This window comes from Corvus moneduloides, chromosome 13, assembly GCF_009650955.1.
Source record: "Corvus moneduloides isolate bCorMon1 chromosome 13, bCorMon1.pri, whole genome shotgun sequence".
Taxonomy (NCBI): Eukaryota; Metazoa; Chordata; class Aves; order Passeriformes; family Corvidae; genus Corvus; species Corvus moneduloides.
The window spans coordinates 20,281,145-20,307,090 of NC_045488.1; the positions used below are offsets into that span (position 1 = coordinate 20,281,145).

The following is a 25,946-nucleotide window of genomic DNA, read 5'->3' on the forward strand; positions in this document are numbered from 1 at the left end:
TATTCTGTACATTTGTATAAAAATAAACAGAGTGAGAAATAAACTCCCTGAACCTGATGACAGGCTGCTCACAGGCACTTAGAATGCTGCTGCCTGGAGAAGCTGGGGCTGCCCCATCCCTGAAAGTGTCCAAGGCCAGGTTGGATGGGGCTTGGAGCAATCTGGGACAGTGGAAGGTGTCCCTGTCCATGGCAGGGGGTGGGACTGGATGAGCTTTAAGGTCCCTTCCAACCCAAACAAGTCTGGGATTCTGTGATGCCATGTTTCTATAAAACAGCCACAGACATTCATCTGAGGAAGGAAAGCAGGAGATATTGGTGGGCTCCCGAGGCATCCCAGAGCTCCAGCAGCAACCAAGGTCTGTTTGCCCAGAGCACGGCAGTGCCCAACCTCATGACACCTCTGAATATTCAAAATTAGACTAGAGGGGGAGGGTCCAAGGTTAATTTACCTGAAGAGGGTTAATTTACAGACCAGGGTTTGGTGTTAAGCTAACGAATTGCTTTCCTGCAGCTGGGTGGCAGTTTGCACGCACAGAATATTGAGCCCTAGGAACTCATGTCCTGCCCCTTCCTGGCTCTCCCTTGGCTCATGGCCTTGCCTTCAGCTGACAAAAATAAGAACAGAACTTCTCATTGACACTTAACTCTGTCTGTGGCTTGCGACTTCCATGGAGGTAAAAGAGGGGAAAAAAAAGGAGAAGAAAGAATCCCCTCTTTTAAGTACCTCCAGAAGGTGGAGAACAACTGGTTTCAGGCAAGGAAGGAACAGAACTCAGTTCTCTCATCTCCCATCAGCCCAGACCTGAAAGAGCTGTGAGGAGGAGTACTGGGAAAAAGATGAGAACAGCCAACCTGAAGCCATTCTGCTTGGAATCAGGTGGATTTTGAAAGCACACATCTGGGGAATTACAGTGACTTGAGTGAACAACGAGCCCATTTCAGGCTTGCTGCTGTTGTTGCACAACAGTTCTTACAGGAATGAGATTAATTGTGGGTGCTCTCCCTGGTGTCAGGACTTCAGAAACCTCCCCAAAACCTCCCAGGGCCACTCTGTGGCCAAGGGACCCTGGGGAAGGCTCTAACTCTGAACCCTGCTCTCCCGGCTCCAGGGTGTGTTTAACTGGAGATCAAGGTGTTGGGCTTGGCTAGAAGCACGTCCTTAGTGACACTCTCCTTAAAACTGCTCCCAGAAGGTGGAATTCATGGCCAGACACACCATCCCATCTTCCAAGCTGGCCACCTACACCTGCAACACCTGTGAAACCTTCCATTTGGAAAAGAATTATCTCGGTTGTTACAACATGGTCATTTGGGAGAGGGAAAATAATGAGGAGCTCTTTTGGAAGGAAGCCAAGAAGCACAGCAGGCACACAAGGCCCTTGAGCACTGTCCAGTCTCCTTCATGAAAAGAGGTTTGTTCATTTTAAGACCTCAGGCCCTGTTAATTTATAGCAGCAGCTCCAGTTGTTTGCCAGCTGGAGGAATGACATGATGGATACACGTCATCCAAATCCTTCCTGCCAGAGGAGTGCAGGCCCATCCTGTTTAACAAGGCATGGCCACCTCCAGCTGCACTCACACGCTCCCACCAGGGCTTTACCTGGAAAGTTCTCACAGAGAACTTCAACTGGAGTGTTTCTCTTTGTGTCCCCAATCTTCTGATACCTCTCTTTTAAGGTGTCAGCCTGCAGCGCACAAAGACAAAACAGTTGTGGAGAAAGAGTTCAACCATGTAAGAAAGGACATGCTGTATGGGAAGAAAAACAAGGTATTTAATGCCCATTCTGGGTGACATCAAGAGATGTTACTTGTAACTGAACTGCATCCTGGCCTACACCAGTAGGAACATTTCACAGGCTATCGGCAGGGAACATCCAAGGATGTTCAAAACATCTTCATCAATGAAAAGCACGACCCTTATTAGTGTCTTACAAGGCTCATTTCTCACAGCCCAGTCCTGAGGACTGCGCAGGGAAGGTTTAATGGGAGAAGGAAATAAAGGTGCATGAACTGTGATGGCACATCAGGACCTCCCCAGGCTTAGGGCCGTCAAGCTGCCTTCACAAACAACTGCAAAACAAACCCATTACACAGCAGTTTGGGTCTTCCTCTGTGCAACAGGATGTCACCACATTGATACTGACTCTACATCTGTCACACTTCTCCCAAATCCCAGGCTGCTCCCACACAGCCTCTCCTTTCACCCCCAAACCATCATCACTCAGCACTGGTTTAATATCTGCTCAACAAGGAAATGAAACCATTTGCAGTTGGATTTCCCACCTAAATCACCCTGAGGCAGAGAACTCTGCTGCAGTTGGCACCCTAAAAGTGGGGTTTCTTGCCTCTATTTCAAAATATGCCAATTAGACCTGGCAGTAGCACAATTAGCACTGTAAGATATTCTCTGCAGACACAGCCCTGACAATACAGACCAGAAGCGTAAGCTGAGGAAACCTAGAAGAGCAAAGATGCCACATTCTAAATCCAGCTGGAGAGTCTGTGTTTGCCCTGGACTCAGAAAGGAGTCAACTAATTCTATAGGAGTCAACTAATTCTTATGAAGTTCAGCACTGAACTGAGGAACTTTAGTAGAGCCTTGTATAAACTTGGAATTATTTTAGAATAATTTACAGGATTAATTTAAAGCAGATGAGTTCAACTAAGCCAGAAAGGAAACATGTACTAGAAAAACACACAGAGAGGCGTGGACATAAAATCAGAGAGTCTGATTTCTTTCACAATCCCTTTCATGCTTGAAAAACCCTTCTTTGCTTTTATGAGCTGTTGCCAACATTTCTGGCATGTGCCTGATGAGGCTGAGCTGAGACTAACTCTGGATAGGTGGTGACAAACAGCTGAACAAGGTCTATGCCCCCAGCTGGGTCTATAACCCACTGACCATTGCAGAGCTCTGAACCCAAAGCCTCAACTCCTTTTTCCAACAGGAGCTCTTGTCTCCCCTGATAAACCTAACCTGATCACATTCAGTCCCTTCACTCCCTGCAATTCCAAAGCTGAACACAGTAGCTTAATCATCAGGGAGGTGATGGAGAAGTGAAGATGCAGCTTCCAACAGCTCTGGAGCCAGCAAATGACTTACTCCTGGTTAGCTCAGCTGATGGATGTTGGCGGCAGTTGGTAACTCAATTACTTGCAGCTCTCCACATTGTACACAGCATCTCATAAACTCCCCAGCACTGAGTGTCCAGTGCGTCTGGAGGGAAGCCAAGCCCAAGACTTGTGCCAGAAAACCAGTTTTTCAAGCTGAAGTCCATCTGTGCATCTAAACCCATCAAACTGCTCCCATTATAAACACAGATCACAGATGCAGCTGGGGGATTGTGTGCTGTAACTTGAATTTCATAAACAACCACTGTGTCCCAGTCATGCTCCAGCTCGGGGCAGCTTCCAATCACAGCTCTCTCATTGTTTCTGTCTCTCTGTTCAACCTTCTCTCCAAAATTCTACCAATTCGGCAGCTTGAAGTGCCAGGTAATGTATTTCTACCTTAAAATCTTCCCTGTAGCTAAACTTAATGCCTTGGTGTTAGGCTTCAAGGACACAAAGGAGAGGACAGTGTTTCTGACTGGATTTTGCCAATGTTTCCCCAGTGGATTCTCCTTTGGGTAGAGACTAGCCAAAGTTTTAAAGGACAAAACCTAAAGTTCAAACCTACCTTCAATCCTTGCCAGGGCAGGCTGCCTCGGAGGAAATACATGAACATATGGCCAAGGGCTTCCAAGTCGTCTCGACGACTTTGCTCTAGAAGAGAAGAGATGACAAATTATTGCTGCAGAGGCAGAAATGGCTCTGAGATCTCAGCAGCAGCCACACCTGCATCTGAGATAAAGGTACCACAGGGACGTCCACTCGCTGTCTGCAGCTCAGATCTCATGCAAAACCACCTAGAAGCTGTTTCAGAAAGTCAGAAAATGTGTAAAATCAGCCAGAAGCCATGAGATAACATGGGAGCTGCACGACACACAGCTCAACCTGAGGTAGAACGGACAACTCTTAACTGCAGAGGAATAAAGCAGTGCCCCAATTCTTCCCCGACCTGCCAGTGTCAATGGTGCCATCTGGTGCTGGATCATTTCCTCTGGACTAAACGGGAACAGGGGGTACTCACAACCAGCTGCAGGGATCTACCCTTGCACAGTGCCAACCCCTTCCCAATTGCCCCTGCTGCTCATCAGAGCAGATCAAAAATAGCTCCTTCCAGCGCTGCTGTGGGACGCTTGCTGCTGTTGCCATGCAGATGTTATAATGATAAATGAAGGGGGGAAAAGGGGCATGGAGCCAAAGGAAAAAGTATCCTTAAAACAAGCTGCCAAAATGTATCCAAAACCCCAGGGGAGGATAGGAAAGAACAAAAGATGTGCCAGCAATGCTGGGCTGGGCTGAGCTGTATCCTTGGGTTCACTGAGCTCATGGACTCATGTGGTGCAACCTCCTCTCCTGTGAACCCCAGCTGCTCCAAACAGTGTCCTCCACGATCCGGAGCAGATCCAGCCCACGACACTGCGGCCACTTAACCTGCAGGAGATGCTGGGAGTGGGAACACTGGGGACATGGGAACTGAAACAACAGTTCCTGAAGTTATCCTGATAAAAAGGGGGGAAAAAGAGGATGCCCTGGGTCATTTAGAGCAGTGATGCAGATGGACTTCCAGGAAGATGGCTGAGTGCACTTGTCTCTCAGAAGAACTGCAGTCAGACCCCCGAGTCTGAAGTGTGATAGCTTGGGCTGGTCTCATCAGCTCCTCACAACCCCTCTGGGCAGGGACAGCCCCCTCAAATACACCCCCAGAACTGATTTGGACCCTTCCCCTGCATGAGCCATGGCAGGAGCTGACATCCTGTGGGAAACAGGTCCTCAGGAAGGCACACGGTGCACCTCAACCACAGACACATCTTCCCTCCGCATCGCCCGCACCAGCAGCTTCCCAGCCCCACTGCGCCCTCCCGTTCCTCCAGCCCTGCCTGACTCTTCACTTTCCAAAATTAGAAGCTAGGCTCATCCCTCCTGACTCCCCAAAGAGAGTGAGCTCTCCAAGTGGGAGCCAACATGCCGGGAGGCCTCCCAGAGAATATTCCATTATCTCACTGCTTGTATGGATTTAAGAGAATATAAACATTTAATAGGGTTTTTTTTGCCTTTCAGCCACAGAAATGTAATCTTCTGTTAGGAAAGCAGCGAGGAGAGGAGATGAAAGCCAGGATTAAAGTTATTTAAATCATTCATTTTCTCCAACCAATTACTAGGTCACGGAACATCCAACTCTAACACCTGGAACTGCAAGGCATTGGGACAGTGCTGTGCTATAAAAATCTATTTGTCCATCATCCAGTGCAGCAATCACCGCCTGCCTGATTGTCTTTTATCAGTGCAGGGCTGCTCCCAGTTACTTAGTTCCTAATAAAAACTGTAATTATGAGGCTTCCAACATTTCAGCTGGCTCGATTCCTCAAAAGAGGGGAGGAAAAAAAAGCCTCACAACTGTAAACAGCATTGGAAGGTTCACAAATAGCTCCAAGGGTGCGAGAGAGCTGTGAGCCAAGATGCTGTGGGAGGTCTGTAGGAATCAAACGGCAAGCTGGAACGTGTCCAGGGAAGGGAACGGAGCTGGGGAAGGGGCTGGAGCACCAGGAGCAGCTGAAGGAGCTGGGGAGGCTCAAACTGGAGAAAAGGAGGCTGAGGGGGCATCTTCTGGCTCTGCACAACTCCCTGACACGAGGGTGCAGCCAGGGAAGGTCGGGCTCTGCTCCCAGGGAATGGGACAGGATGAGAGGAAACGGCCTCAAGTTGTGCCAGGGGAAGTTTAGGTTGGCTATCAGGGAAAATAATTCACTTGTCAAGGATTGAACAGGCTTCCCAGGGCAGTGGTGGAGCTGCCACGCCTGGAAGTGCTCGAAAGGTGTGTGAATGTGGCACGTGGGGACACGGTTCAGTGGTGAACACGGCAGTGCTCGTCAGTTGTTGGACTCAGTGACCTTGGAGAGCTTTTCCAGCCTAAAGGACTCCCCCCCTGCAGACAGACCTTTGCCAAGGTGTGTGTTGATGGACATGTATCTCGCCGTTCCAGTGAGGCTCTTGTGCTCCCTGTAGGGAATGTGTTTTTTGGTTTCCGGGTCAATGTACTCCTTGGCCAATCCAAAGTCTATGATGTGAATGACGTGCTCCTTCTTATTGCCCTGCCGGCCAATGAGGAAGTTCTCCGGCTTCACGTCGCGGTAGATGAGGTTCTTTGAGTGCACGTACTCCATCCGAGAGATCTGCAAAACGACCAGGGAAACGTTATTTGTGAGCAGGGCTCCGGCTCCCAGCAGAGCTGCAAGAGGGATTTGTCATCCCCTCCTTCCCAGGGCCATTGTGCTGTGCTCCCTGCTTTATTCCCACGGAAATGGCAAAGGCTGCTTCTGAGGCGTTACCGCTGGGATGCAGCTCTTGGCAGGATGCCACGGGGAGCTGCAGCAGCCTTTTTGTATTGATTTTAAACATACTAAACCGCTTACCAAGAGCTCTTCCCTTGCCCACCGCCTTCCCCTGTTGCTCTGTGTCTTACCACCTTCCTCCCTCGACCCATATGTTATCTTAGACATGCCAGATTCTTCATGGAGGGGGATTTTTGGGCAGGCAGAATCTTTACGATCTTCAAAGCTGACTAAAATAATAATGAATCTCATTGCTGTCAACTAGGAATAGCTGGAATACTTCTCAGCTTTTGACTAACGTTTTTCTGGAAGTTTGACTGAAAGGGAAGGTGAAAGGGCGGGAATCCCACCTCTGAGGTGATGGAGGGCCTCTAACAACACACCTTATTCAGAAGTTCATTAAAATTGCTTTTGAAACCAAACATACTGCAGATGATGTCTGAACAGGCTGTCAAGCGGTTCTCCTTTGGGTCCCAAACTTAAGAGATGATTCCAACTGGAAATAATTCTCAATTTCACTTCATTTATTACCTTTAATTGCCTTTTTAGGTTTCAAATGAACACACATGAACCCCCATTTATGGCTGTCCTGGTCGCAGCTGCCCTACATGCCAGAGGGCACAGTGGCTTTGTTAAACAAGATGCTTCTTTGGAAAGGCCACTGGGATTGATCCGGGTATTTGTGGGCTGGCGATGCTACGAAACCTCTGCAAAGCTCCACCAACTCCTGGTTTTGCACTAACGAGCCTCAGTCCCCAGAGGTCACTGCCACACCGCTGCGAGGGACAGCGCAGTGCCAGAACACCTGGGGGCATCCAGGGTGAGGGCCACCAGCTGGTCACCCCCGCTGGGTGAATCCTGGTGGGAAAGCTCTGCAGGCTGGAGTTCTGGGTCACTGAGCCAGCTCTCCCCCAGCCAAGCAGCAGGGACCCCCCGTCAGCCCTTCCAACCCCCCTGCTCACTCCGTTGGGCGGACAGATCCTGACTGCTCCTTCATTTCTCACCGAACCCAGACACATTCCCAGCTGGCAAACTCAGAGCACTCTTTCTCTTTACAGATCTTGGACCCACACCTGGTTTTAGAAGTCCATATGCATGCGATGCTCCATCCCACTCCCTTACCATGCACCCGATTCTAAAGGAAAATCTGCTGCATTTCCACCTCTCAGAAAGAAGTAGCAGGCAGGAGGGGGCAGCCCTCCTTATAAAATAAACAGCTGTTCAGGGAGGGCAGCAGACAGGAAAAAATTGGCTGCAGGTGAATCAGGCTTAAAAAATAGAGCTTGCTCAAAGACTCTTCAAAGAAGGGAACAGCACGTGCTGCCGCTCCCTCCCCTCGACGCAGTGATTGATTCCAATGTGCCGAGAAAATGGGTTTCACGGCTAACAGCCATTATTTCCAATCAATTACAGGCTGGTGCAGAGCAGAGCAGATGCTCTTCAGTCATTCTTCACACTTTGAATCACCTACAGGACACAGCAGCAGGTTGGGAGACAAAAAGCTACGTTGGGAGGCAATTCAAATGAAGATGCAACCCTTGAAAGTGGAACAAAGAGCTTCCTTGCCTCTCCACACATAACAAGCTTCCAAGCAGAGCCTGACTGGCTCATTTGATTTGTTCCTGCTACCAGAGCAGCTCAGTTGTTGAAATCCCAACAGCAATTAGAGAACCTGAAAAGAGCCCATTTTTTTTCTTCTTTAAAAACTCTCGGCAAATTGCAGCAAGCAGGACAACAACCTGGACAGCTGAGGTGTCAGATGAGCCAATACAATATCCTCCAGCAGCACTCAAGGGTACTTGTTTTCCTGCCTTTTTTCCTCCCACCTGCTTTTTTTGCTTCCACCACACACAGCTGCCGTGAGGTCTTTCATATTCCTTCTTTACTTCCACCTGCCTGGACGCTTCATGCTGAAGAGCTTTGCTCAGCCATGGCAGCTGAAAGATGCTCCCCGAAAGATGTTTCCTGGAGTAGCTTTATTTACCCTGACAAGACACTCTCGCTGCTCGTGGTTGCTGTGATGTGGAGTGTCTGTGCTGCATCTCCCTTCCAGACTCTGCCTGAGCACACACAAGCAGCAGTGCTGCAGCACAACCTCGGCATCAAACCCCTCTTCATAGTGGTTGAAGGAGAGGGGAAGTGGAATTCCCACTCCAGAAATGTGCTGGATGCAGAGGTGCAGTGCCCACTCCTTTGGGTTTGAACTACAGGCTCAAACATTCTGAATTCATTCTTTTATGGGCAGAGAAACCACTCGAGGAACTGGGACTAACTTGGAATTGCTCTAACACTGGAAAAACAGCAAGCACGGGAGCACCAGGATAGATGGAAGGCTGTGAATTACAGAGGGATTTCCATGGCCACGGCCGGCCGAGTCCATCCTTGGAGCCATAAATCTCCATTTCAGATGTCAGAGAAACCCTTAGGAGGGGGGAGAATCCCTTGGCACACAGCAAGACCCCTGCGCTGCGGTGGAGAAATGAGAGGATATTGTGACATTTAGCAGGTGCCAAAGACACCCGTGCTTTCATTTGCCTTCCTCCTGCCAAGGCAGCAAGCGTAACAAACCCTCTTCTCCCAGAAAGGTAACTCTGAAGGGGCTGATCTTGGCAGCAGTTCCATCTCTAGACCTTCCTGATGAATTTGAGCCCTTCTTTCACACATCACCCGTTTGAATACAGACCAGATCAGCAGAGAATGAAATTAATCTCATTCAAAGGCAATTTTGATGGTCACCAGTAGAAAAACCTCTCGCCACGATTTGGTCCAGATCACATACAGAATATTTTTCCAGTGCCTGGTGGCACAATAGAGCTTGCTGTGAGCTCTCAGTGAGTCTCATAAAGGCTAGACCTGGCCAAGAGTGAGAAACAGAAGCCTGACTAAAAAAACATTCTCCCCCAATTTATGGGCTGTAGGGACTGACGTAGTGATCACGTTTTAATTGCCAAGCTTGGCTTTGTTCAGGAGCTTCACCCACTGGATCTGATCCACCGGATGTCTTCAGCTGCATGTGGAGTACGGAGGAAGCAGTTCCAGTCTGAACAATTGCCGAACAGGCTGGGTTTCTTGAAGACTCATTACCATCCAGTCTCTGTCTCCCTCAGCCAGGAGAGCCTTCCTGATGTAAAACCATGTTTGAATTTGCCCTTAATCCCACTTGGTACTTCTTAAAATGACACTGCCCTTGTTTTTCCTAGAGAAACTCCTCTTTCTTCTAACATCTGTAAAGGATCCACCCCAGTCCTGAGATGCCACAACCTGTCAAGCTCATTCACACCAGCCAACCAGAAATAAGTATTAAAAAATATCTTTCCAGGATGTCTCTGGTTAAAAACTGACCATGGAACACAAAGGGAAGGGACTGGATGCTCCTACAGACATGGGGATCACCCTAAGTATGAGGAGAAAGATCAGGGGACAAATGCCCAGGGTTAGAATCGCAGCAGCTTAAGCAGACCTGGCCGGTCAGAAGCAAGAACAAAACGTAATTCACGGGCGTGAACCCACGGAGTCTGAGAGTCCAGCTTTCCCTTCTGATGGCTCTCACACTGGAGCGTGACTCAGTGACTGTAATCATTCAGTGTGGGAGAAAGATAAAGACAACTTTCCCTAAAGCCTTGTGGCTGGAGCAAAGGGCTTTCATTTCAGCTGAGCAGGAAGTGCCAGCCCCTTTGGAAAACACTTCTCCCAGGGCCAGGTGACGGGGCACACCTGAGGATGCAGAATCTGTCTCCTTAAATGTGCACACTCCAAGCTGGCAACTCATGTAAACTCCCTGAGGAGACTGAGAAGGTCCTACAACATCTCCCCATGGCCAAAGGAGCGCCTGACCCTGTGAGAGAACATCAGCTCCTCCATTTCTGACTGCTTTGGGTGTCCCCCTGCATCAGCCCCAGCACGTGTTTTCCAGCTGGCACCAGTGCCCCAGCGAGCTGCAGCCTGGCCACAAGAACAACAGGTGATGCCAGTGAAGAGCATCCAAGCCCAGAGCTGAGCTGCAGCCCTGGGACTTGGCAAAAGGCAGCAGCCATGGCTGTGACAGTTTTGATTTCCCCAGCAGTCCCTTGGGAATGAATTTACATCTTTACATTTTCCCTCCAAAGGTCACACAAGCTGTATCTGAGGCTTTGCCAACTGTTGCCACTTGATTTAATCAAAACCAACACTATAAATTGGTTTTCCATCGACGAGGAAACACTCAAAACCAAGAGAACCCAACTGCTCTGCTGTGGGAGGCCTCAGTACCAGGCAGGTGCTGCTCAAACTTCTGCAGTTCTGACCTCAATTTTCCATTTGAGATTCTGCTGTGTCAAACTTCAGTTTATCAGAAGGATTGTGTTCCTCATGTTGCATCTCCTCTTCCCTACCATGCTTCTATCCACGGAGCTATTAATGTGAATATACAATCCCAACTCTGCTGTGGGGTATCCAGGTGACCCCAAGGTGCAGGTACCCAAGATCTGGATATCTGCAGGTGCCCAGACACTTGGCAATCTGCAAACCAGTCTGAAAACCAAAAAAGCCAAACTGACTGGCTGGCCCCAATGACTTGTGGAAGTTTCCTCACCACATTCAGTACATTCAGCTTTCATGTTGTCCACTTTTAACACAAACCCAAATCCAAACTTGGATCCCTTCCAGCTTGATTTCCTTTCATTTTCAGGTACATTAAAGGCTCTGTGATGCTGCCCATAGAACTATTACTTTCCACATGACAGTAATTTAAACCCATTGGCCAATTTGGATGAAATTTGACTAAGACAGAGCCCTCAAATGCTGGTATTTTGGTTAAGGAAGGCTCAGCTCCCATTGCCCCACAGGGTTTCAGTCTACGGGCAGCCCAGTAGCACTAAACCAGTAGAACTGGTAGGAGTGTGGGAGGGTGCTGTGCTCCGTGTGTGCCGTGGAGTGGGTGAGAAATGAGATATTCCTGGGATGTCCAAACAGAGGGAGGGAGCTGGGGCAGGTACCGGGGCAGGGCCGTGTAGGGGACAGGGGATGCAGGTCCGTAGGAATCCAGCTTCACTGGTTCTGCTGCGCAGGGAGCCAGTTTCTCATAAGCACACTCGGACCTTCCCTTCATAGGCAGGAGTCCTTCCCACCCGAAAAGCTTTCTTTGTAAGAAAGATGGAGAGGGACTTTGCACAAGGGACCGGAGTGACAGGACAAGGGGCAATTGCTTCCTGCTGCCAGAACACAGGGTTAGATGGGATAGTGGGAAGAATGTGAGGGTGGGGAGGCCCTGGCACAGGGTGCCCAGAGCAGCTGTGGCTGCCCCTGGATCCCTGGAAAGGTTCAAGGCCAGGTTGGATTGGGCTTGGAGCAGCCTGGGCTAGTGGAAGGTGTCCCTGCCCATGGCAGGGAGGGTGGGATTAAGATCTTTGAAGGTTCCTTCCACCCCAAACCACCCGGTGATTCTATGATGGAAGAAGATTCTCTCAGCCCTGAACCGTGCGCTGTGCCGACCCTAGGATGTTTGGGCACCCAAGGAAACCCCAGGGCAGGGCCCTGCCTGGCACTCACCAGCTGGATGGCGATCATTAACACCGTCTTCAGAGTGAACGTCCTGTCACAGAGGTCAAACAGATCTTCCAAGCTCGGGCCAAGCAGCTCCAGTACCATGGCGTTGTACTTTCCACACGGTCCGAAGTAATACACCTGGGGGAGCCCTTCAGCTGGAAGAATAGGAAAAGAACTGGAATCAGTCAATGGGACGAGGCTAATTCCCCTCCTCCTGCGTGCACGCCTTTCATTAGGCAGAGCTTTATTGTCACTTCTTGAGTATTCTCTCTGATGCTGCCCAGCAAGGAAATAAGTTCCAGCACACACTGTGACTGAACTGAAGGCCAAACCAGTGCAGGCTCTGCTCAGCTACACCCTTGGACAGACAAATAGATTTCAGAGCAATAAAAAGACTGTCTGAAAGCATCGAGCTTTGACAGCTTAAAGGCTTGGATTTAGGGAACAAGACACGGAGTTCCCTGTGTTCCACTAAACATCAGGCAGAGAACAGCCCCAGATGGGGGCTGGCACTTGTTGGAGCAGTTAGGAAGATGATAGTCCTTGGAGAACATGAGGCATGGCCAAAAAAGGGCTGCTTTGTCACCAAAGATAACACCCAGCCCCTGTTTTTCAGCACAACCTTAAATGAAGTCTACACTCAGAAAAAAGGAAAAAATCCTTTTCCTTTAAAATAGGGATAAGTTTTAAATTTCGACCGATCACCACATAGAAAGAGGTGATCACGGTCATTAGCATATGTGCACACACACAACTATCAACATCAAACTGGTAGGAGCCAGAGCCCATCTTCCCACCCAACAGATTGCTCTGTGGGAGTACAGTGTTGATACTCAGCTGGCAGGGGATTTTTGGGTGGATCAGCTTTCTGAAAGGCATCAGAAGGAAAGGGAAAAAACCAGCTTTGGTGTTGGAAGACTCACGGAGCTGCACAGCACTCCTGGAATTACCTTTGAGTCGAAAAGGAAAACAGAGCAGCCCATACAGGAGGAATTCAGGGCAGGCCCAACTGCTCATTTTGCTAATCAGCACCTGTAGCAGCACTCGGCATCCTGGCACCAACGTCAGGCTGGGTAACACATTTAAATATCCATCTACTTCCAGTCTACACCTCAGAAGCAGCTCCAAAACACAATGGGAGGGTTTTGTTTTGAAATACGGGGCTTTGTCTTATGTCACAACGTGGTATCTGCTTGAATGCCCAAAGATCTGGCGTCCTGCTATTCAGCGTAAAGGCTGAGCACGGGCAGCACTGCCACGTGTGCAGCCTTTTTTCCCCCAGAGATCCATAAATTACAGAGCATGGGACCTGAAAGCACTGTGATTATTAATTTTATGGCATGTTTTAAGCAAGTGCAGGCACACACCTGGATTTGCATAAGTGATCAATATTAGATACAGCAAAATACTCGGCTAATTAAGTGCAGGGTTTGGTGTCGGCTCTGCGAGGTGCTCAGGCAGGGAAGCATTTCAGGCAGCAGCACAACAAGTGCATGTCCTACTCCAGATTTAGGGAAGCCCTGTTAATCCACCCGATGGCACTGGGAACTCTGCAACCTGCCAACAATGTAACAAATGCAGCACTGAGATTACTAGAGCTGAAATATCACAGAACTTGTGCTCCCAAGTACTGCCCCAAAAGAACAAAATGCAGCTTGACAAAGATTAGCCGAGGAGGGCTTTAATCTCGTTAACTCACATGCTCAGGGAATCTGTCATCAGGATGCATTAATGGGATATTACAGAGTATTGCAGGAATTCCCTGTCTAACCAGAGTTTTGTGTCCCATCTAAACATTGACCCAACCAGGGTTTGGGAGGCTGCTGCTCCTAAAAGAGCTCCATGCTTCAGGAAGCAGCATCAGTCATTAAATCCTCTAGGAAGACAGGATGTTTTGATGCAGAAGCAATTCAGAAAGCCAAACAATGATGGGATACAATCCAGGCAGCTCCGAGATGCTTTCAAATACCCCCAAATTGACACAAATGGCAATTTAATGTCATCAGCTTAGTGTTGAAGGCAGGAACAACTGCAATAGCTCTTGAAGTGACTCATGGTGAGCCACCGGGCTTTCAGTAAGGTCTGATGAGGACTTACCTACATAATCACCTCTAACACCAAGATCAGCATCTCTACTTTTTAGAGAATAATAGAAGAATAATAGAGAATAAGAGAGTAACAGAGTATTTCATGCAAGTTTAAACCTGAGCCCGTTATAGATTCTAGATACAGCTAGACAATGAGTACCTCTACCACAATTTCTACAAGTCTCAAACAGTGGAACTGAGGAAGGAATCAGGATTAGGACTCTGCTAATTAAGGTATGCAGGAGAATAAAATTGCACAAAGACTCTTAAGGAAGGTGAAGGATCCCATTCCCAGAGCAGGGGAAGATGAGAACATTTACAGCCTCCCTTGGTGAGCATTGCAATTAAAATGGAACTCCTACTGGGCATAAGAACCAGGTAGACAGACTGCAGCAAGACCCAAAAGGTGGGGATTTCATGTAGGGAGGGAAGCAAGACTACCTAGTGCTCTCTGGGATCCCGATTCCTTCAGCTTTACCTACTCAGAGCTTATAGCCAAGACCTTGAATATCCTCTAAAACCTTCAGGAAGGCTCTGCTTTCTGTGGGAGCTCTGACAAGGTGAGGCCTTAGTGAAGAACATAAAAAAAGCATCCTAAATGTCAGAGTACAGGAGACATCATTGGCTTCAGGCGTATTTTTAGGGTTCGATTTTTCCCTGAGGGTTTTCAGCAGTGCTGCCAGCTCTGCAGTCAAGGACTTCCCTCTTGTCTTTGCCAGGATAAAGCTGCTGTAACATCTCTCTGATTTCCAGAGCCAGACTGCACTGCCGTGTCCTGGATCCAAAGGAGCAGCTCTGCTGAGCCCTGTGGAGCTCCCAGCCCAAGCCAAGGATCTTCAGCTCCACACTGGTTATGGAATAAAGTTGGGAAGGACTCAGGGTAACACGTCCTCAGCTCACTCAAACTCAACTCAACATTCACTGTCTTTTTGGGAACGAGAAAAACTCGACAGATGAACTTGATGTACACATTGCAGTGTGTTGGCAAATAAGACTGGATGAAAACTTGAGATACAGGCAGCTCCAGAGCCATTCTGAGCAGTAAAAAGGGTCAGCCGAAGAAAATCTGCATAAAATTTGATGTTGTCACAGACCATCTGCATAATTTATGACGTAGCTTGGCTCTATTTCAGTGACAAGCATCGTGTCCTGGTGCCGAGTCCATTGTCACAGTGAACCACAGGAACTCCATAAATATCACCAGCAGATCCGTAAATACCTAAGAAGGATGTTGCCAACTAAAGAGACTGATGGAGGAAAAAGGACTTTTTTGCCTGGGCAGTTGGAATTGAGGTTTTTAATGGCAAGTCATCGCACTGGGAGAGGACTGGAAAGGTCACACAAAGCCACGGTGTCGTGCTGTAGGTGAGCAGCTCTGGATTCAGAGACCGTGGCATGAAAAGTCACCAGCAGAGCAGAGTCTCATATTGAGGATTCAAAGGTACAACTCAACACTTGAAGTATAAACCATGATGTGTTTAATGCAGTTAATGCATGAAATCACATCAGAACTAGGAATTTCTCCATGGCATCAAACAAGAGCAATACACTAAAGGAAGAAAATACAGGCATGATATGTGCAGGTTCTCCTTTGGAGGAAAACCAGTTTATTACAGCAGAGACTGATGCGAGCAGAAATCATCTCAATTTGCTTAACGGCTTTGGTCTCGCTGCTGAGTGATTTGGCTCAGCTACATGGAAAAGGCCCCACTCCACCCTCACTCTCACAGGAAGTTTATCACCCCAATAAACACAGACTGATCGCTGCACTGGAATCCACAGGCAAATTCTGCTATTTCAGCAGAGCGATGTCTTGGAAGAAATTCAAGCTGAGCACAGCGAAAACCGAGCAAAGCATTTTGTAGATTAAAGCATCACCGCTGGAACGAGAGCAAATGCAGACATCAAAGCCAAAAACTCAAGACTTTGATTCCCCCACACTCCTGAGACTGGCCCTGGCTTTCTGGGGATGCTAAACTCTCACTGCTTCTGGGCTGCCACCAAAAGGGACTTTCCCATCCTTCCTCATGCTCTATGGCTGAGCAATACATTGGATCAACCCAAAAAACCCTTGGCTTGATCTTGAACACAAGAACGGGAACAGTAACAAACAGCAGGATCACTGCTCTTCCAGAGAGCTTCATCTGAGCCAGACTAACACTTGGAACAACACCTTTCAGAAAGTTCCATCACACAATGAAGTGTCCTGGACGATTTGAGTAATGTTCTCTTGCTGCCATATGTTTTACAGCATGACTAATGGCCCCACAACTCCTCAGACATCCAACATACTCCAAAAAACCACATTAGTTCAGGCACACAGACATTCCAAAGCCATTTCCAGGACTGGTTTTGAAACAGCGATGGGCAGAGATGCCAATCGAAGGTTATGCCGGAGGGAAATCGGAGTTTGCAGCACCTGCCCCACATGGAAGGCACGGGAGGCAGAACCCACCTGCTCCAGAAGAGCATCTGGCTTGAGGCTTTGTGTGGGCATCACAAGAGGCTCTGAATAAACCTCATAAAGAGCAAGTGAAATACACCCAAGGATGGACGAGGGAGCAAGCGCAGGAAGCTGCGCGTGACATCTACATCAATGGAAGGGCAAGCGCCACATTCCCAAACAGCAAATCACCAGGAAACATCCAGAGCCTGTGATCAGTATCTGTAGTTTCTGAACCATCCATGGTTTTTGCTCCCATGGGGAGTTGGTTTCCATCGATGAGGTGTGGCCAAACAGAGAAGCTGATGTCTTCAATTTCAAGAATTAAAGAAGAATTCAGACCCTCTCTTCGTGCAGGTTTTGACACTGAGCTCTGTTGCAGAGGGGAGACACTCCTGAACTCTTTCCCATGCTGAAAAAGATGCAGACACACACCAGCAGCCTCAGTGCACAGAAGGTTCTGTGTGGTTTTAAAGAGGCTCTGATGAATGGACCGTAGATTGTCACAGAATTCTCATTCAGAGCAGAAAGTTTATTTTTACAAATCACAGAACACAAAATTACACGATGAACAGCATAAATAGCAACTGTGAGAGGGCTGAATATCTATAGCTAAAATTAAACATGTTCCAAACAAATTAAACAAATTGCTTTAGAGTAGTCAACCCATTTAAGCTGATTACACTAATGAGGATCTACCCTTCTCTTAATTTTCAAATCGGAATAAAATCCTGGCTGAAAGAGAAGATTTGTGATCAACATCGACTGGGCCAAGATCTCAGCTTCTAACCTCTTCAAACATGCCCCATGTAAATCTACCTAAGCATGTTAGTTAACAGGTTATATCTGTGAGCTGGAAGTAAAAAGACTCATCCTGCCCTTCAGGGTTTGGAATAGCGTCTGCTTCAAAAACAGAAAGATGGGAGAAAAGTTGAGATTGGGCTTGTTACTGGGAATGAAGTTGGCCTAAGGGTCTTTCAGGTGTTTGATTGGATGCCTTTCAGAGATACCTTCCTTCAAAGTACGGCTGCAAAAGCTTTATGATACAGTCCTTCACCTTCAATCTTACCTGGAGGAGCTTAGAGAAGGACAGAGATTTTGGGTGATTGAGAGCGTTTTCTCTTGTTTGAGAAACAGCAGTTGAGATGCGAAGGAAGACAAGCAGAAAATGCAATTTGTGACTCCAGCACCAGCCCACTTGCAGGTGGAAAAAGAGGTGGTGGAAAAGGTCTGCCACAATCTCACCAGCCACTCCAAGGCTTCACAAACCTTGAGCTGGCAAAAGATCAGGGAAAGAACCTAAAAATAGTGATCTGATCCAACAACCACAGACAGAAATATGCACGTGGAGAAGCAGGGTTGGAGGAGCCGGAGCACGGCCGGCACTGCAGCAGCTCCGATGGTGATCACAGAGACGACCACCATGCTGTGAGTGCTGCCGGCCTGAAACGCTCCTGAACAACTTCCTCGCTCTCTTGAGCTGTGATACCGTGGTTTGAGAGCCCACAATTTACCTTTAGTTCTTCTCACTCACCTGAAGAGGGTGAAGAGCAGCCAGACCTATCCAGAGCCCCTGGCACATCTCCTGCCCCCAAACATCCTCCAGCTCCGTTGGCTCCAGCTGCTGCCAGACACTTGGCTCTCTGCTGCCAGCTTTTCACAGCGTCTTTTCCCTGCTTTGACTGGGCAATAAATCATTTCTCCTAGCAAATACTGAACGCTCTGGCACCACTGCCTAGCAGGAATTTCTGCAGCAGGACTTTCCCCTTTAGCCCATGGGTGGGGGAGGAGGAAGAGAGGCAGAGCAAGGCCCTGTTCCCAGCCTTGGATGTGGAAAAGGTGCAGCTCAAACACTCTCTGAACTCAAGAAGAAATAACTCAAGGGAGAACATCAGAAGCTGGACGGGACCTCAAAGCTGCCATGGGCGGGGACACCTTCCACTAGACCAGGTTGCTCCAAGACCCAACCAACCTGGCTTTGAACACCTCCAGGGATGGGGAAACCTCAGGAAGGTATTGGATCAGCACCTTCTCCCCAGATGATGGCAGAGAAAGCTGAGCTTTTCATGGGAAGAGATGACACTGGGCCCACAGCAGTGCAACAGTTGTGTATGAGCTGTGAGGAGACAGAGCTACTGTCATCTCCAAGGACTTCCACGTGGACTCCAAGACTCCAGCCTCACTCCAGCTTATCTCAGGAGATGCAGGATGTATTTTATCCCTGCTGTGTTTTGTTTCGTTTTGGTAGTATTTGAATCTACAGAAACAAAAGAGACGGGAAAAGGAACAGAAGAAAAACAGACCTGGGAAGGACAGAAGGAAGAACATATTTGTTCTTGCTGCTGGTAAAAATCCAAATGATTTGATTTTTACTTCAGTTGCAGAAAAACACATCTCAGGATCGCTGTGTTAGTAGAACAGGGTGGCATTTCATCTTCCTTGAGTGGTACAAGCTAGTTTCCTGACATCATGGCTTCACTTTATTAAACAACTCTCCACATCCACAAAGCAAGAAGCACTTGCAGAAGGGGTACCAAGGAGACAATCACATTTATATTCATAAAGATAAAAAAAGATAGGGAGGAGAATCAGCCCTAGCTGGAAAGGTCGAATGCAGGAAAACTTTCAAAATCTGGGAAACTCACCTAGAAATACCCATTTACAGGCAGTTTTTTAGCTCTGAGAACTAAATTAGTCAAGTGAAATTGTTTCAGTTCTTGACAAACACAAAAGAATAAAGCACAGCACAATAAATTGCTTTTTTGGCAAGTTTCAAAAGACTGAATTCACATTTCTAGGGCTCGGGGGAAACGACTGCACTCAAATCTCCATGTTACTGTTGGATTTTATATCCAACACGTCTTGTTACAGTGATGATAGCAGCTGGCACATAGAACACCACCTTAAGAGAAGGACAAAACCAGTGAAGAATTTTAGAAGAGTTATTTTAAACCACACAAAAAAGGTCTAGCTTAAGTTCTGTCTTAATTACCTTTTCCCACACACCTGCAATACAAGGACAAGGATGAAAGAAAACCATTGGAACAGCTGCCCAGGGCAGTGGTAGAGTCACTCAACAACATCCCTGGAGGGACTTAAAAGCCATGTGGATGTGGCACCTGGGGACACGGGTTCCTGGTGGCCTTGATGGTCTGAGGGGGGCTTCTTTTCCAACCTAAACGATTCCATGATTCTGCTCCACTGCAGGTCACACAGCCATGTGAGCTCTGCCAGGCACACCACAACTGTGTGGCCAACTGGGTTCTGCTGATCAAGAACACCCACAAAAACCCAACCAAAAAGAAAAAAAGAAAGAAACAAGTTCCACTCCACCTCCCCCCCCCCCCCAAAAAAAAAAAAAAAAAAATCTAAGGAGCCTTTGTTCCTGATCAGTTTTCCTTTGCTGTGCAATTCCCTAGCCCTACCTGCTGAGAGGGAGTTAAGTGGCAGGTTTGGGCCACTTCATCTGAACCAGGTAACAGAGAAGTTGAGATGAAATCACAGGTCCTTGATAATTTTCTTTTCTTTTGAGAACAAGTTCACAGAATCATGGAATATCCTGAGCTGGAAGGGACTTACAAGGACCAATGAGTCCAGCTTCTGTCCCTGCACAGACACCCCAACAATCCCATGTCCCTGGGAGCTTTGTCCAAACGCTCCTGGAGCTCTGGCAGCCTCAGGGCCGTGCCCATTCCCTGGGGAGCCTGGGCAGTGCCCAGCACCCTCTGGGGGAAGAGCCTTTTCCCAATATCCAGCCTAAACCTCCCTGACACAGCTCCAGCCGTTCCCTCAGGTGCTGTTCCTGGTCACAGGGGGCAGAGATCAGAGCTGCTCCTCAGGAACACGTTATGCACATGAAGTGATGCGTGTTTATGACATTACAGGCATAATCTTAAGAAAAATCAACAACAAAAGTTCTTGGTTGCTCAGCAGCACCCAAATTGAACTCCAGAAGCAGTTCCAGGGAAGAGGCTACTTCTAGGCAGATGAAAAATGCCACGAAAGCAGCAAAAACAAATTGCTTGTGCTGAATTTCTCCTTCTGCTGCCCAGAGAACCATTTCGGTTTGATCACACCAAGTCCCGGGTGGCCCCTGCCCTTCCTCAGCTTGTCTCCATTGGAGACTGCTGGCTGGAGGCAGAGCTCTTCCCTGCTTCCTCCCAGCTGGTGGCACTGCCACGATGACAATGCAGGGAGGGTCTGACAGCCACAGCGCTCAGCCCTGGCCACAGTCACTCTCACCAGGATGGCGTAACGCAAAACTGGCAAACACCAGGCAGGATTTGTCCTGGATCCAACAGCATTTTTAACTGGGATGGCAGATTAGTGGGTCAGATCCAGGTGGACAAAGCAGACAGTGGTATCGGACACGCACCTTTGGGGGCTCGGGAGGAAGATGATGCTCGGCCTTGCTCAGGCAGCTGAAGGGCAGATTCCCACCAGACTGTGGGGGGACAATCCGGTGCCATTTCTGGCAGCACAGCCCTATGTGTGATCCCACAGCTGTGCTGGGATCTGCCTGCAAAGCTGTGGTGCAGCTCGGGCCCCCAGTACCCATACTGGTCCCACTGGGAGGGTGGACTTTTGCAGGTTTGCCCCTGCGGCGGCATCAAACTAGAAAGTGATGATGAGAATCAAAGGCACATAAACTCTCCACAAGAAGCCAAGAGACTGGCATCCATCCGTCCCATCACTGCTGTAGGATTGGAGGGAAAAAGAGATTTTTCACATGAGTAGGAAAGTGTTACCCACACGGTTCTTCCAGCCTGAGGGAAAACCTCCCACTCCCTCTTATCGCAGGAGAACCTGCTGCCAAACAGAAGTTCAGAGGCGCTAAATCAGATCCTACCTCCAGATATCATCTCTGTTTCACCTTAAGAAAGCCGAGTAGGAGCAGGTAGGAATGGAATTTTAAAGGGAAAACTGCCACATTCAGACAGAAAAATTATTACAAAATTTCAGAGCTCCAGCCTGACCCATCACAGACTCAGGGGCAGAGCCTGTGGCTTATCTTTTAGCAATGGGCGAAGGTTTTTCAATAGCAGGCAGGGCACAGCTCCAAAACACAAATTCCAAACCCACTGGAGAGCCGGTCAGGGAGGTGGGCAGCCCTCCATCCCAGGACTTCACTGGTGTCAAACCTCCCTGGCACAGCTCAGTGTTTCACCTTAAAAACCTCCAGTGTGTGCAGGATGCCTCTGCTGTGTTGGAAGGGATCCCACTAAATCAGGCACCCACCTTCCAAAAGAGAAAGAACTTTGTTTGGATCAAGGCAGTGCTCAACACCTGACACAGCAGCCCCCCTGAAAACTGATTTTATAGCTTTAGACCTCAATTAGTTTCTAAGTGCAGCATTCCCATGGCTTGAAGAATGTTCATAGAAGGGGTAGGAAAAGGGGACAAGCAGAACAGCCAACCAACTCCTACATCCTTATTAATTATCCTGGCCCTCACTGACAAACTGGATTTATCATTCAATAATACAACATAAATACAAACTCCAGAATTTATCTTCAAACACCACGTGTCATATGGACTCCCCATTACTGGAAATATTCAAGTCCAGGTTGGACAGGGCTTGGAGCAACCTGGGATAGTGGAAGGTGTCCCTGCCCACGGCAGGGGGTGGAATGAGATGAGCATTAAGGTGCCTCCCAACCCAAACCAGTCTGTGGTTCTGTGGCCTTCACCTCCCCACTCTGATGGCTGAGGCACTCCAGTTTCCAAGCACAGCCTGGGCGACAGCCAGCAGGAGATATTTTGACTCCAGGTTTGCAAGAAAGTACCAGAAGCAGCACAGAGACCTTCATGACTAAATGTCTGTCCCTCTCCTCGAGCCCTGCAGGATCCTCAGAGCAGCAGTGCATCCCACAGCCCACAACCGGCTCTCAGCGGACATCGCTGACTACAAGGAGAGCCCAGTGAGGCATCTGGGATGACTTGGATGACTCCAGACGCTACAGGTTTATGGCCATGACAGGCTCCAAGGAAAAGTGTCTGCAGGAAAGGCATTTTCCAGCTTCCCAGCATCCTGCTGTTCCCCTCCACGCGCTGCCTGGAGTCGCTGGCGTTTGATTTGTGATTACTGCCACGAATACCGGAAGAGTATGAGATGTATCAGGACTTTTCAGAATATAAAAAGGAAACTGCCTTACTCTCACATTCAAATATTAATGGCCTTGCTTTAAAAGCATCTGATAGCTTCCAATTGACAAAACCTAAATTTAGCCCAAGGAAGTCAAAACTTCTGATGCTGAGATGCTGAAATGTGCACATTCAGGAAGCCCTTCCTAACAAGGGAACGGCCACATGAAGAAAAAGCCAAGTACTGTTAAACAGTAAAACGTAACTCTCTGGAGATCAACAGCAAGCCAGCTCTGAAAGCAGCAGGCTGTAACTGAGCACTTTACAGTAATCCACTACATTTCATTCTGCAATTCAAAAGCTTGGAAGTCTGGGATCCCTCAAGTTCAAGCTCCTGACTTTACAATGAAGCCGCTGATCACAATTCCTTAAGATGTAGCTCAGTGTGAGGGTCTCCACTTTTCAGGAGAATTGCTGAGCATCTCCACCTAATGCCAAGGGCACATTTCTGTGCACGATTCGAGAATGAAGACGTTTTTCCTCGCTGGTAGAAAATTAACCCAACATCTTAAAACCGTCGGGTCTATTGAAGGCATCTGAGGTAGAGAATGACTGACATGAGATGTGTCCCAAAGTTGTTTCCCTTGCAAATGGATGTCAGTTTTGTATCACCTTGCACAGATGAGTCATTTATTAAATACTCAGAGTCACTGAACACTGGCAATCTGAAATATTTCCAGTATTTCAAAGGAGGAGGCTGCAGTGCTTATCCGGAGCGTTGCAGTGTGACAGGTATGAACAAACCCTTCCACACAACATGCAAGACACAAAATACCTCAGGTGACAGCCACGTGTTGCTCCACACCACTCCAAACCCACCTTGGGGTGCAGAAGGGCAATTCCTGGAAGTGTTCAAGGCCAGGTTGGACAGAGCTCTGAGCAAGCCAGTCTAGTGGAAGGTGTCCCTGCCCATATGGCCACAAGATGGCCTTTAAGGTCCCTTCCAACCCAAACCACTCTATGATTTTATGATCATCCCCACCCAGCAGCTCCGTCCCCCCGCCAAACCAGCCCCCTGCTGAGGGGTGACCTGGCTCAGCTCCCGGCCACAGCAATGTTTCCATCCAGGTGGCAAATACAAGTGGGAATTCTGAAGATTAAAGTCACTGTGGCCCCGGTTAATGGATATGTTCACACTTCTTAATTAAAGAAGGGTGGGGACCTCTTGCACTAACCCTCCCTCACATGGCCTCGAGGTGCTCCCGCTCCCTTGGGGAAGAGTGCTGTGCACAACGACCTCCCTGTGAAATCGTGGTGTTGGCAGCTCCACCAAGGCAACTTGTTTACATCCATCCTGTAACGAGCTTTACCAAAATGACCCATGATTGCCATGTGAAAGACAGCATTGTGCAACTGGCATGGAAAGAATTTCTTCACGAAGCACAGCCATACGTACAAAGTGCGTGTGGGTAAAGCAAGAGCAACACAGAAAAACGTGCTCAAGGCGGGCAATCCCGACAGGAGAACTCCATAGGCAGCACGGATAGCAGACAGCTCAGCCTCACTGAGGAATATATATGCAAATACTGACTACACTATGCAAAGGCTCGGTTATTTATACCCCCTTCATTTCCCTCGGTCCTACCTCCTGACAAGTAAACAGACTGCTTCGCTCTGGCGAGTTGTGCAACACAGAGAGGTCCCAAAGTAAACACACAGACTCCATACTTCATTAGAGGTGAACTTGTTTACAGAGCAGGAATTAAAACAAACCCAGAGAATCCGTCAATATTCTATATGTACTGACACAGCCCTCCCTGACTCAGAACATTCTGCTCCTACACTGTGACTCATCTACTGCGTGGGCTTGGGACAGCAGAGATCTCGGTTTCCTGGGATTCTCCAGCGTATCAGACTCCTCTTCTGCTCCCCACTACGCCACTGTGGAGGCTCATGACGTCCAACATCCACCTGCCAGTGTCACCTGCCTGTGCTGGGGATGACCACTGGCTACAGAGGCACGGCACAGAACTGAACGCGCGGTGCCACGTGTCCGAATGAATCACATGTGCCAAGGTGGGACTGCGAAGGGTGGGGGCAGGTGTGACTCATCTGCCAGCTGATATAAAAATAAACTACTACTGAATCAAAAATGCATGACTTCTGCACACGATGTGCACAGGCAGAAGCTGTCACTATGTGGAAACTTGAGCATCAGCTCCATGCAGCCAAAAGAAAGCCGGAAGCACGCAGTGCTCCATTTTACCTTCCAGAGGTGATGCTCACAGGGAAGGCACTACACATGGCCTCAGCAGGGAGAGATGCCAGAGGTGCTTTGAAATGTGGTAACAAATCCCAGAATGGTTTGGGTTGGAAGGGACCTTAAAGTCCACCTCATTTCATCCCCTGCCATGGGCAGGGACACCTTTCACTAGACCCGTCCAACCTGGCCTTGGACACTTCTAGGAACGGGGCACCCTGTGCCAGGGCCTCCCCACCCTCACAGCCAGGAATTCCTTCCCAATATCTCATCCATCCCTGCCCTCTGGCAGTAGGAAGCCATTCCCTGTGTCCTGTCCCTCCATGCCTTGTCCCCAGTCCCTCTCCAGCTCTCCTGGAGCCCCTTCAGGCCCTGCAAGGGGCTCTGAGCTCTCCCTGGAGCCTTCTCCTCTCCAGGTGAGCACCCCCAGCTCTTCCAGCCTGGCTCCAGAGCAGAGGGGCTCCAGCCCTGGCAGCATCTCCATGACCTCCTCTGGACTTGTTCCTGAAGAGAAGATTAGATTTTTCTAACCTGGAATCAGCCTTAAAACAGAAAGACCATTCCTGTTATCCACAAGCAAACAGAGCCCACAGGACAGAGCCAATGGAATCACTGAGACCTTGGTGTGCCACCAGCAGGACCCAGCTGCTGCAGGACTCCTGCAAGCCGTGGGAAAAGCAGTTGCTTTTATTCATCCCAAACCAAGCAGGAGCATCCTGGGATGCTGCTGGGTGAGCAGGGGGCAGTTCAAGCAAAGTCAAAGCTTTGTCCTTTGGTAACTGCCCAGGAAGTGGAACCATTCCAGGAGCCAGGAGCAGTCTGTTTGACCATGGACAAATAACTCAGTTTATTCCACAAACTTCAAGTACAGGGGACAAATGACACGTTCAAGTGACCTATCCAATACTGGAAACACGTCGGAGACTTGAACTGCTTCTGGCAGCACTTGGAGATGCAAAAGCATTGGGTCAAGTCAGAGGGGGAGCTCCTCTTGTCCCCAAGGTATGGAAGCAGCGGATTCAAGCAGCTGTACAAAGCCTCAGAGCAAGGAGAAGCCCAAGAACTGAGGAACCAGCCTTGGGGAGGAGGGAATACCTGGAACAGCCAATC

At 48.7% G+C, this 25,946-nt stretch overlaps 1 protein-coding gene across 5 annotated transcripts in view; it reads right to left on the bottom strand.

The window, feature by feature from the left end:
• CSNK1G1 (casein kinase 1 gamma 1) overlaps positions 1–25,946 on the bottom strand; it is a 107,854-nt gene that overhangs the window by 19,713 nt on the left and 62,195 nt on the right. For all 5 annotated transcript variants that reach the window (XM_032122385.1, XM_032122384.1, XM_032122386.1 and 2 more), the window contains 4 exons: positions 11,966–12,117; positions 6,046–6,280; positions 3,682–3,767; positions 1,603–1,687 (listed from right to left, as the gene is read on the bottom strand). In XM_032122385.1, the coding sequence (XP_031978276.1) occupies positions 1,603–1,687; positions 3,682–3,767; positions 6,046–6,280; positions 11,966–12,117 (558 nt within the window). The remainder of the gene's footprint in view (positions 1–1,602; positions 1,688–3,681; positions 3,768–6,045; positions 6,281–11,965; positions 12,118–25,946) is intronic.